Below are 12,549 nucleotides of genomic sequence, written 5' to 3'. Positions count from 1 at the left end.
TTCCCTTCGTCCCTCGTTCCATCCGAGATGGTGGTCTTGGTCTTGTTAAGGAATGGTTTTAGGGTTTTAGAGGAGGAGGGGGAGGGGGGGCGGCGGCCTAGCAGCAAGCTGTGAGTAGCCACTCTTGTGTGGTGTGCTGTGTCGTGCGGTGGTCTCCACGAGATGGTTTGTTTGTTGCGTTCTGTTCACAACATGAGATGTGAGCGCAGTGCTACTAATAATAAGAACCTGGCATTAGACTTGTGCGTGCCCGTGTGCGATGTATGTTTGGCCTGACGGTGGCCAACCGACAAACGGGAAACGGACAACCGACGTACAGACTGGACGTACTGGACCCTCCTTGGAAAGTCCCGCTTCCCATTAGTGTGGCTGGGTTCTCACGTATTGCGTTGGGACACACGGCCAGGGTGTGCCGCCAGGGTTCGGATAAGGGTAGGTGGGGTTTGGGGTTACTTTCGACTGGTTGCAGAAGGGAGGATGAGAAGATGCGCTGTCTGTTATGGTAGAAGGCTGATCGTGACAGCTGCATTGTTTGACCCACCACAAGTTGTTGGAGTGCTCTTTTTCCCTCCTTCAAATGCTTCGTTTTGGCTCAATAGTCCATGGTGGGCCTAACGAGCTGATGCAAATTTTCACTACCATAATCATCACCGTCATATCATCACCCAAAACCGATTTCTAAAGGAATGCTGAAAAGGAAAGAGAAAACTGACAAGTTTGGGAAGGCATCGGCGGGACTGCTTAGGACACGCATCATGAATACGGCGTTGACGTTTTTGTGTCACAAGCTTCACGAGCATGTACTCCAAACGAGCCAAGTAAGAAAATTGTGAGCTTAAAACAAAGAATGGTGAAAATACTGACAAATGGCTCTAAGGTGCTGAGGGCACGGGCCGTCCCGAGTAGTTGGTGAAGCAGTTGGGCCCGACACCGGACTAACTCTTCTTATGCGATCGAATTCCGCAGATGTTGGACGAATAACACTGTAACCATCGCATCCAAGCGGCTTGCATTGCAGTATTATCTATCGTCCCGAGAATGGCAGCGGATGTTACACATGCCTTTAGAGGCACATTTTATCACACGCCTTCGTATGGCCGCCTGGATGCGCTGCGGGATGTCGTAGTCGTAATCCAAGATGGAAGCATTGCGCGAATTGCAGAAGGCAGCGAGGAGGCTGCGGTGCGAGACGAGTATGGTCTCGCTGAAGTACGCCAGCTGGAGGCAAGTCATGAGTGGTTCCACTAGAATTCAAGTCAGTCGCTCAGCTGCAGGCGACTGACCTCGCCCTCCCCACCTCCTCCCACCAGCCAGGTCAATACTTCGTACCAGGCTTCATTGACACACATGTACATGCCCCACAGGTACGGCGATTGACCCCTCGGTCTACTGGTCGTACTGCTTATGACCTATAGATGCAGGTCCCTGGTCTTCAATGCGACCAGGCGCCATTCATTCATTCGTTCATTCATTCACTCAACGGCATCTCCTTATCAAGGTCCTTACCTTACCTACTAACCTGAAGAGCCACTTTGCTGGTGCACCCTTTCCCCCAACGTTGTGTGCGACTCTCAGCGGGTCGTTGCTGGCCTCACTTCCGCTTCCCCGCACCCCGGGGACCTCCGGCGTCAGTTCAGACACCCGACCGGCCGTACCAGGGGTTACTGCTCGCCGGTGCCCCACAAAACTCCTACCTTTATAAACTTTGCACCAGCGCAGGGTAGTTCTGTGCTCCTGACGAACACACAGGGGACTCCTCGCCATCCATATAAATAGCCCCTGTCACTGAGGCTGGCTCCGTTTCACCCGTTTGACAATAAAACCTTTCCTGCAGTACCACTACACCGGCACCGGCACTGATGTTCCGCTCATGGAATGGCTCCGCAAGTACACCTTCCCGGCGGAGACGTCCTTCCAGGACTTGGATGCCGCTCGCCAGCGCTACTCGCTGCTCGTGAAGCGCTTCTTGGCAAATGGCACAACCACCGCCATGTACTACGGCTCGCTGCACCTGCAGCCCAATTTGGTGCTGGTGGACTCAATCGAGCGGCTTGGGCAGCGGGCAGTGGTGGGGAAGGTAAGGAGGGGATGGGGGATAACGAGGTTAGAGGCGGGAGGGACGAGTGAAGGTAAAGGGTGAACTATGTAGCTTGGAGACGAGCAATGCTGAGAGGAAGGGCACTAAGAGATCCTGATGAAGTGTGTGGGTATTTGCTATGATTTTGTGCATGTTCATGTGCAACCCAGATGGTCGGTAACGATATAAGAAGGCGAGCGGGTTAATTTTTGATTTGAATTACGTTCTTCCCGACCCGGTCATCAACCCCAGGTTAACATGGACCGCCATTCCCCTGACGACTACATTGAGAACACCTCGGACGGTCTTCGTGACGCGGAGGCCTTCGTGACCTACACCCTGGACAAGAAGTGCTCCCGCATCCAACCCTGCATCACACCGCGCTTTATCCCAACGTGCACTCCGGAGCTAATGAAGGGTCAGTGGCCGGGGGTGCAGATGGCGGGGTCGGGTCGGACTTTTGAGGCGCATGGGGCTGTGGTGGGAAAAGTATTACCCAGCGCTGCCTGTGTTCTGCGTTGCCGAAATCGCCAAGCTACAAATCTTGTCCAGGGGCATCACTGACCTGGTTGAACCTGCGCATCACGTGCTTGTGTTCCCTCTCCCAGGCCTTGCTGCGATTGCGTCCAAGTACGGCTGCCACATCCAGTCGCACATCTCCGAGTGCTGTGGTGAGGTCAACTGTGTGCGGGAGATGCACCCCGATTACGCATCGGACGCGGCGGTGTTTGAGGAGATGGGTCTGCTCACCAGCCGTACTGTCATGGCGCACGGCACGCTGCTGAGCGACGAGGACATTCGCCACCTGGCGCGGCGGGGCACCGCCGTCAGCCACTGCCCGCTGTCGAACTTCATTTTCGGGGATGCGTTTTTCAAGTAAGCAGCGTTACCTTTATCAGAGCATTTATGCTGAATTACTAGCACCGATTTCAGTGATGTTTGTGGCACGGTTGAACATAACTCGGTCACAGCTTTGCTTCCTAATGCCCATCGCTCCCTTTCCCCTCTGTTGTCAGGGTGAATCACGCGCTGTCTTTGGGTCTCAAGGTGGGTCTGGGCACCGACGTGGCGGGGGGCATCTCCCCCTCCATGCTGTCGGCTCAGCGGATGGCGGTGGTCAACAGCCGGTGCCTCCGTGCGCACAAGCTCGCGGTCTCGGGCGGTACCATCGTCACCCAGGAAATGGAGAAGGACGTGATCACGTTCAAGGAAGCGCTGTGGCTGGCCACGGTGGGAGGAGCGCAGGTGGGTGCATGCACCCTAAGTGAAGCATTATGGCACGCCGACAAGCCCCGAGCAGCGGCCACTCACACCCGCCTCCCGTGTGTTGCTGGTCCCCCTCCACCCGCTTTCCATCTTTCCAGGCCCTTGACATGTCTGACCGTGTGGGTACCTTCGAGGTGGGCAAGGAGTTCGACGCCCTGCTTGTGGACACCAACCTAGGGGGTACCAGCGGCCCCTTCGACGTGTTCCCGGGAGAGGACGACGACCAGCGCTTCGAAAAGTTCATCAACCTGGGAGACGATCGCAACCTGATTGAGGTGTACGTGCAGGTGGGTCCCTCCTCCTCAGCCTCAGACCGGACTTCCCGGACTCCGCCGTGGAGGTTTTCGGTGCGTGGCTCTGATTATGCAGTAGTTGGTACTGACATGCAAACCCTTTTAAGCCTGGGCTATCCAAGTCCAAATCGGGTTAAACAAGCATGTACGTGTCCATGATGAAAAGAACATGTTGATGTAAAACTCAAGTGGGGCTTTGTGGTCCTGAGCTGGTTTCGCTTCGGTTTTAGGTCCGTATCATGACCGCGTCGCTGCGAATACCCTTCCCCGCTCTGGCTGCGCTCAGTCGTTTTTGCTGCTCTTTTAAGGTTCCCATCTCCTGTGCGTGGTGGTAATGGTGGCAGTCTGCACCTAAACGACCTAGCGCCATATTTCTGGTGGCCCCAGGGCGTATGTGTCAAACGGGGTGCTGAGTTCGTTCTGGAGGGACTGTACGGCGCACGAGGGCTCTCTGGCGCCGACGAGCTGCTGTCGGCCCCCACACCGCCGGAACCCGACGACGCGGACACGTTTGTTGATCTGAGGGCGCAGGAAGGGCCCCCCGGCGGCACCGACGACGGTGGAGGCGGAGGCGGCAAGGAGGGCACCGGAGGGGCAGGAGACGGTGAAGGTGGAGTTCCTGAGGGCGTTGATGGTGGCGACGAGGGAAGCAGACCTGGTGAAAGCTGTCACGGAGGCGGCGAGGAGTGCACAAGGGGCGAGTTGGCCCCGCCCGCCAAGCGGCCGCGGCACTAAGAGGGCCTAGACGGGCAACGGAGGGTGCGAGGTGGTGCGGCTCTTCTTATTCGTTGGGGCATTCTGCAAATGGGTGAATCCCATTCCGTTCCGAGGATTGGTTTGGCTAGGAAGCGGTCATCCGGTAGCCTGTGGCCTAATAAGATGTGTGCATATGTATGTTTGTGTGTGATAATGAATATTGCATTGTGTTTAGGGAGCCAGAAGCGTTGGTGTACCTTAATTGGTGCCGGCAGCTGTATGGCCGTCAATGTAGTCGTCCAGTGGCCAGAGAAGGGGAGGGGAGGTCCTCTGAGATATCCGTGCTTCGTGTTCCAGGAGCGGCTACAGCCTCGAGGTATTTGGCGAAGTCAGATCTCGCTCGATCCATCCTTTGTTTCCTGTGTTCTTCATCCACCCAACCACCAATCCACCCAGCATCCACCCGGGTAAGGTGATTATGGGATCTGGGTGATGCAGGGATTCAATTCGGTGTTGAAGGGTGCCCGTACGTATGTACGGATGTTGGGCGTTTTTGGCTGTGTTGATGGCCAAGATTTGTAGATTTGAATCAGCGCTACGGAGCTGGAGATTGGGAGGAGCATTGGAATACGCGGTGTGCGCGCGGCTGCTGCTACTGCTGCCCATGTTCCCTCACTGCCAGGCTGTCAAGGGGGGCTGCTACGCCGCATCCACTGGCGACTGGCCCGCCTGTCGTCCTCCGTGCGCTTTCAGTAGTACTGATTGCAAGTGCTTTTTCCGCATATGATGCATTTGCTCACTCACTCAACCCCCCCTTGTTGGACCGGGTGGCGGCTGCCTGACGTTGAGTTTGCGACTGGAGGCGAAAGCGTGCTTTGATATTTTTTCCTAAAGCAGATTAGTAGCCGGGCCTCAAGGATGGGGGATGCCGGGAGCCCTCCGTGCTGTCTGATGTTTAGCATGCAGGGTTAGACAGGCTATTGACCGGTTACTGCTTCCCTCGGGGTCAAATAGGGTTTAACCGTATTAATTGTTTGGCGTTTTGCTACCCGGTTGTAGGGGGGGTGGCAGAGAGGGAGAGAACAATAAACTGCTGCACAGTAAGAGGCAACGGGGTGGGTGGGTGTAAACCCACAACATCGGGAAATGAATAACAAATTGCGTGGATGGATGAAGGGCACTCGCTCCTGACCACAGGGTTTCAGGAAGTGGATGCCTTGGCGTAAAATGCAGCTCTCTTTGGATAATATTACTCCGGAGCATTTGTGTGCAATAGAGTTGTTGTATCGGATTAAGCCCTATCGTACCTGCCCGTACAACCATACCTACAACACGCCTTTGTGTATATGAAGGTTCCGGGTTCGCTTCCTGGTCAGACCCCCGACATTGTTCGGGAGGTCTAGGTTTACTTAGGGTTTGGAGGTGTGGAGATGAGGTCTAATTGATGGACTGAGTTTCGCATGCTGAGATGGTGGTGATGGCTGGCATCTGTCTCTACGAATGTCGGGTGACTGGATGAGGAGGGGTCTAGTTGGCAGGACCCAAACCGCCGTCGGTTGTACGGTGTAATCAACTTTCAATATATATAGTCCATGGCCTCCTGGCTTTCACGGACCCCCCGCACTCGTGCGGCACTTGTAACTTGTAACTTGCTAACGTGACTCATTTCCCGAAGACAGAGCATTGCTATACCCTCTGTATCTAGCCCACGCACACTATGGAGATCAGGGATTTGTTTATCCAACAGTTTCCCAGCTGCATCGACCAATAGTGGGTCAACCCAGAGCGGGGTTACCACCAGCTACTGGGCCGAGTGGTTGCAAATTCACTCTTGTTGGTGGCGGTAAATCCATTAATGCAGTCGCGAGGTGTACAAAAGCTCGGCGATGATGATCCAGCTGGAAAAGAAGCCGTTGACAAGTGCTGCTGATCGAATCCCCGAAAGCGCCGCGCCCTAGGCTATAAAGCCTTCTCCGACCCCGAGAACCTGTAAGGAACAAAATATCAAGTCCCGGTCGAGCGTAGTTTATCATACGCCTTATAGAAGTCAAGGAGGCAGGATCGTTTTTCTGTGCAAAGCACGGCTGGCAAGTTGGACCATGAGGATGCCGTCCGCAATTCGTCTTCCCGTTGAAAAGCTGTCTGTTCCGCCGTCGAAGACCCGCAAGCACCTATGCCAGGGTCCTGTAGTCTGTACCCAACTGAGTGATCAGTCGGTAATTGACGGGCATGGTGGGGTCATCTGCCTTGAAAAGGGAGGAAATGACCCCACCAAGAAAGCCCGTCGGCACATTATCCATCCGTCCAATAATAGGTAAACAAAGCTGTCAGGAGGGGTGCACAGTCAGTCCATTGATACAGCTCGACTGGCATGCCATCAATCCACAGTGCTCGGCCGGGTGGGGCTGCTTGAAATGCCGCATAAACCTCCTCAACCATGACGGTAGTCGCTTCCACTCCAGGGACAACTTCGGCTGGGCAAGATCGGCCATACCTATGCCGTGCCTCTGTAAGGCAGGCTTGGGCTTCAAGGTCGACGGCGGCCTGGGCGCTAATTTGTTGCCAATATTCTGCAATAGTTTCCCGCAGCTGCCGCATGTTGCTGCATAGGCGGCCATTCGATTGCCGTAAAGCTGAGATACAGCAATCGTGGTTGATGGCCGGAGTTGAAGATGTTAGGGCAGGGCTGGGGTGTTCCCGAACCCTTGATGGCGGGTTGGGCTGGAGCAGCCTGCAAGTGCACGTTGCACAGCATCAGCTTGAGCAGATCGGGCGCAAATGGCACGGGGCAGGGCAGTGATGTCCCCTTCCTCTACATCCAAGAATGCCTGATCGGCTTGGGCTTGGGCCGCCGCCTCCTCTGCCGCAACCACTACTCGGCGGCTACATGCAAGTTGGTTGATATGCAGAAATGGACAAGGACTGTTTGAATCCGGGCCACCACGGCAACATATCCTCTGGTTCTGCAGGGGCTGTTGGTCCGGTCGTTCCTACCCAAGAGCTGACGGGGTTTCGCACAGATCAAGGTGGTCTAGGAGATGAAGCCGGACTCGATGTAGGCCTTAGCCCAATGCCATTGAACCAAGCGCCGATCGCGAGGTAGTGTGAAGGGTACAGTGGTCGGATGGCGCACCAGTTGCCGTAGCACCATCATATACAGCCGTCACCAAGGAATTGAGACAAGATCGGTCAATGCGAGAAGCACCAGACGTATGCAGGAAAGTGTATGCACATCGGTTGGGGTGGTGGAAGGTATCGACCAAGCCAGGACACGCAGCGTTTAACACCCGTGTGGCAGCCGTGTCGGAGCCACGAGCCGATGATGTAGTCGAATCAATAGTCGGATCCGTTGCCGCCCATACATGCTGTCCCCCTGCCAATATCGGTTGAAGGCGCTGTACGATAAAGGCCGTTGAGCCGGGGGAGTAGGTATGCGCAAAGCAGCGTGATAAACCCCCAGTTAACTGTTATATGTAAGAGTCGTCCATTTGTGGCTGTTGTTGGCTGGGCCTGGGCTGCGGAATATGGGTTTCTTGCAGGCATACGATGTCCAGTCGTTGTTGAGCCCATAGCACAGGAGCTGGTTATTAGTATTACAATATCCTAAGCATATAAAACTACGTCTAGTATGGGCCCCAATCCTGAGGAGTCCAGGGTTTCCAGATTTCTGCCTTCGGTTGCGGGTCAAGCGAATAGCTACCCCGGCGCCATCGGGGAGAGGCTCAGGTTGCGCCAGCGCCTTAAGAGTGAGCGATAGGGGGGTTCCCTTTAGTATACTGTCAAGCTGAGGCGATGCAGCCCGGTGATTGACGTCAGCGTCATCAGGCTGCTGCTGCTGGCCATCCGGCGAAACGAGACGCTGCCGGACGACCCGCTGGTTAGGGCTGTTGTTTTGCTCCATCACTCAAGTTGCAACAAAAGTGGTGACCAAATAGCTTGGCAGCATTCGGCCTTTGGAACCCAGGAAGATAGTTTATAGCAACGCCAGATCACTCTGCCAAGCAACGGTGTACGAGATGTTATGCGGCTTGGCAATAGCATTGAAACAGCCACCATGTAGCCCTTGCGCGCGCAACGACGATGCGTTTCGGCCCACCTACAAGGAGTTTCTACCGGACGATTGACTTCCCAAAAAACGTACTGGAATATATAGAGATAATTGACATGCACTGAAAGATTTCACGTGAAAAAAGCTTTACGATGAAACTTTGGGTCGCGCGTAGTCATGAGAATGAATACCTGAAAAACGCATACTGCACTTTGAGATACGAGCTACCCACTCGCAGTCTGCTATATGCTACAGCATTGGCGTAAAAAGAGCAAAGTGTCAACCAGTACGACGGCGTGCACTTTTTGCATCAAATGTCACCATGTGCTCAACTTCCGCGTGGATCACCTTTACTATCCAGCGTACCCCTCGTCATTGCAATCTGCTAGGATGGCTGCTGCAGGCTCGCACGCTTTCAGGGGGACGTTTTACCATACACCGGCCTATGGTCAGCTGGAAGCGTTGCGCGATGTTGTGGTCGTCATACAGGACGGTAGAATTGCACGCATTGCCAGCGGTGCTGAGGAAGAGGCCGTGCAGAGCGAGTTTAGGCTGAGCGAAGTGCGCCGACTGAAGGCAAGTGGGAATCCGACGCAGAAGGCTTTGCAGGCTTGCAGCCAGTTGAATTAAGACCAATTCAATTTCAACTTACTACTGCAGGAGGGCCAGTACTTCGTTCCCGGCTTCATTGATACGCACGTCCACGCACCGCAGGTAAATAGGGATCATGCAAGGTAACTATAGTTTGCTTGCATGAGTTGCCAACCCTCCAAGCTCCGCACTAGCAGCATAAATAGGTTTGTTACAGTGTAAAAAACAGGTCACAGCGCGTCCTAAATTTTTACTGTGGTCCCGTTTCATATCTGTTGAAACCTCAACAGTACAAATTCACCGGCACCGGCACTGATGTTCCGCTCATGGAATGGCTCCGCAAGTACACCTTCCCGGCGGAGACGTCCTTCCAGGACTTGGATGCCGCTCGCCAGCGCTACTCGCTGCTCGTGAAGCGCTTCTTGGCAAATGGCACAACCACCGCCATGTACTACGGCTCGCTGCACCTGCAGCCCAATTTGGTGCTGGTGGACTCAATCGAGCGGCTTGGGCAGCGGGCAGTGGTGGGGAAGGTAAGGAGGGGATGGGGGATAACGAGGTTAGAGGCGGGAGGGACGAGTGAAGGTAAAGGGTGAACTATGTAGCTTGGAGACGAGCAATGCTGAGAGGAAGGGCACTAAGAGATCCTGATGAAGTGTGTGGGTATTTGCTATGATTTTGTGCATGTTCATGTGCAACCCAGATGGTCGGTAACGATATAAGAAGGCGAGCGGGTTAATTTTTGATTTGAATTACGTTCTTCCCGACCCGGTCATCAACCCCAGGTTAACATGGACCGCCATTCCCCTGACGACTACATTGAGAACACCTCGGACGGTCTTCGTGACGCGGAGGCCTTCGTGACCTACACCCTGGACAAGAAGTGCTCCCGCATCCAACCCTGCATCACACCGCGCTTTATCCCAACGTGCACTCCGGAGCTAATGAAGGGTCAGTGGCCGGGGGTGCAGATGGCGGGGTCGGGTCGGACTTTTGAGGCGCATGGAGCTGTGGTGGGAGTAGTATTACCCAGCGCTGCCTGTGTTCTGCGTTGCTACCCATCTTGTCCAGGACATCACTGACCTGGTTGAACTTGCGCATCACGTGCTTGTGTTCCCTCTCCCAGGCCTTGCTGCGATTGCGTCCAAGTACGGCTGCCACATCCAGTCGCACATCTCCGAGTGCTGTGGTGAGGTCAACTGTGTGCGGGAGATGCACCCCGATTACGCATCGGACGCGGCGGTGTTTGAGGAGATGGGTCTGCTCACCAGCCGTACTGTCATGGCGCACGGCACGCTGCTGAGCGACGAGGACATTCGCCACCTGGCGCGACGGGGCACCGCCGTCAGCCACTGCCCGCTGTCGAACTTTTTTCTCGGGGATGCGTTTTTCAAGTAAGCAGGGGTACCTTTATCAGAGCATTTATGCTGAATTACTAGCACCGATTTCAGTGATGTTTGTGGCACGGTTGAACATAACTCGGTCACAGCTTTGCTTCCTAATGCCCATCGCTCCCTTTCCCCTCTGTTGTCAGGGTGAATCACGCGCTGTCTTTGGGTCTCAAGGTGGGTCTGGGCACCGACGTGGCGGGGGGCATCTCCCCCTCCATGCTGTCGGCTCAGCGGATGGCGGTGGTCAACAGCCGGTGCCTCCGTGCGCACAAGCTCGCGGTCTCGGGCGGTACCATCGTCACCCAGGAAATGGAGAAGGACGTGATCACGTTCAAGGAAGCGCTGTGGCTGGCCACGGTGGGAGGAGCGCAGGTGGGTGCATGCACCCTAAGTGAAGCATTATGGCACGCCGACAAGCCCCGAGCAGCGGCCACTCACACCCGCCTCCCGTGTGTTGCTGGTCCCCCTCCACCCGCTTTCCATCTTTCCAGGCCCTTGATATGTCTGACCGTGTGGGTACCTTCGAGGTGGGCAAGGAGTTCGACGCCCTGCTTGTGGACACCAACCTAGGGGGTACCAGCGGCCCCTTCGACGTGTTCCCGGGAGAGGACGACGACCAGCGCTTCGAAAAGTTCATCAACCTGGGAGACGATCGCAACCTGATTGAGGTGTACGTGCAGGTGGGTAGACTGTGTGCATTATAGTGGTCATCCTAGGTGTTTGCATGCTAGGAGGTTCTTGCATGCATCTCTGGGTTTGCCGTCATTAATGAAGATGAACTGGTATTCTTACCTGAACCGCCTTACCACCTTTGTGACGTTCATGCAGGGCGTCTGTGTAAAGCGCGGCGATGTCTTTCTGTTGGACAGCAGCGTGGAGGTCAAGGAGGACGCTGACCTCCTCATGTCGGCCCCCACGCCCGTCGAGCCAGAAGCCGCCTACGTGGATTTGGCGAACCGGGTCGATAGCAGCGACGAGGCTGCCTCTATGGAGGGTGGCGACATGGCTCCGGACGGGGCTGCGGCACCGGAGTCGGCTCCCGTGTTTAAGCGCTTTCGCCATTAAATGACTATCCTGCGAGCTTGACGCCGTGCAACTTAGGTACCGATAATCTACGGCTTACAGGTAGTTCTTACGCAGGCGTTTTTGGACGGTATGATCAGATGAAAAATGCAAACTTTGCGCCTGCTAAGGCTTCGTACGGCCGCGTCGGCGCGCCATGTGGAAGGGGACTACTGGGCACTGGCCGCCGCATTTGGCGGTGGTGGTTTGTGTGGTCTTCTGCTGCAATGGCCGGTGGCTTGTCTGGGGACGTGGTACAGGTGGAACTGGGTGTAAGCCATTTGGGGATGAAGAAGGGGCAGTTGTCCTTTGCGGTGCTAATTTTATCATTGCCTCTTTGGTGATTGTTAACCTTTTTCGTCCGGTACATTATTATGGCTTAAGGGTTAAAACCAATTTATCTCGTATGTTGTACCATGTGAGCGGAGTACCGTTGTATCCTACTTTGTACGGTAAAGAGTACTCGCACGTTGTATGCAGTCTCCTTATGCCTGTGAGCGCTGCGCCCCTTTCATTGGCACAGAGCCGGAGTTGCCTGTCATGCGTCCCGACCTGGTCGCGTTCTGGCCCCTCGAAGGGCACGATGCAAGTCTGCTGGCGGGAGAGACTTAGAAGTGTTTTGTTTCATGGGGTGCAGTTTGTGTCTGAAGGAATGTGGACTATTGCTCCACATTGGTGGATGCAAGGTCTACGCTGTACCCGAGTGTAGCTGCACAGATACTTGCTGACATGAAAAGCAGTTTTTTTTCGCTGCCCTGCAGCCCCAGCGGGAGTGCGTGGGGAGACTGGCTGACGGCCGCACGACGCCAATGTGAATGGCGCGATGTATGCGGTGTTGACCGCTCTGTATTTTCTATGAGTCGTGAGCGAATTTCATGCATGATTTCCTATTCAGGATTTATCCTGTATGCATACTCAGTGAATCCACCAGAGTCAAGGGGCAGGTCGTGCTGAAGGGCTGTGAAGGTGGATTGGTTTTTTTTATGGGAGCCCATAAGCTTATTGCTGCTATGTTGTTGCCCAGTGTGGGGCCGAGGACATGGCAGCGCATGGTTTCGGCGTCCTAATGGACGACGAGATTCAACAACCTGAAGCAACGATTCAACATGGGAACTACAATGTCTT

General features: G+C 54.9%; 2 protein-coding genes across 2 annotated transcripts; both read left to right on the top strand.

Moving 5' to 3' along the window:
- Nucleotides 1-1,038: 1,038 nt before the first annotated feature.
- VOLCADRAFT_65103 (uncharacterized protein) lies at nucleotides 1,039-3,795 on the top strand (the record flags this gene model as incomplete). Its single annotated transcript, XM_002954653.1, has 8 exons — nucleotides 1,039-1,228; nucleotides 1,315-1,364; nucleotides 1,835-2,077; nucleotides 2,330-2,495; nucleotides 2,686-2,953; nucleotides 3,094-3,229; nucleotides 3,266-3,322; nucleotides 3,442-3,795. 8 exons carry the CDS (start codon nucleotides 1,039-1,041, stop codon nucleotides 3,793-3,795), a joined length of 1,464 nt encoding a protein of 487 aa, XP_002954699.1.
- A 4,975-nt stretch (nucleotides 3,796-8,770) lies between these two features.
- VOLCADRAFT_82906 (uncharacterized protein) lies at nucleotides 8,771-11,611 on the top strand (the record flags this gene model as incomplete). The annotated part of the gene is made up of 9 exons (XM_002954652.1): nucleotides 8,771-8,941; nucleotides 9,044-9,094; nucleotides 9,262-9,504; nucleotides 9,757-9,922; nucleotides 10,098-10,365; nucleotides 10,506-10,641; nucleotides 10,678-10,734; nucleotides 10,854-11,042; nucleotides 11,191-11,611. The coding sequence occupies 9 exons, from the start codon at nucleotides 8,771-8,773 to the stop codon at nucleotides 11,425-11,427; spliced, it is 1,518 nt and encodes a 505-aa protein (XP_002954698.1). The 3' UTR covers nucleotides 11,428-11,611.
- Between the last annotated feature and the right edge of the window lie 938 nt (nucleotides 11,612-12,549).

The sequence above is a fragment of the Volvox carteri genome, assembly GCF_000143455.1.
Source record: "Volvox carteri f. nagariensis unplaced genomic scaffold VOLCAscaffold_44, whole genome shotgun sequence".
Classification (NCBI taxonomy): Eukaryota; Viridiplantae; Chlorophyta; class Chlorophyceae; order Chlamydomonadales; family Volvocaceae; genus Volvox; species Volvox carteri.
The sequence above is the reverse complement of the archived record's forward strand: the minus strand, read 5'-3'. Positions and strand labels throughout refer to the sequence as shown.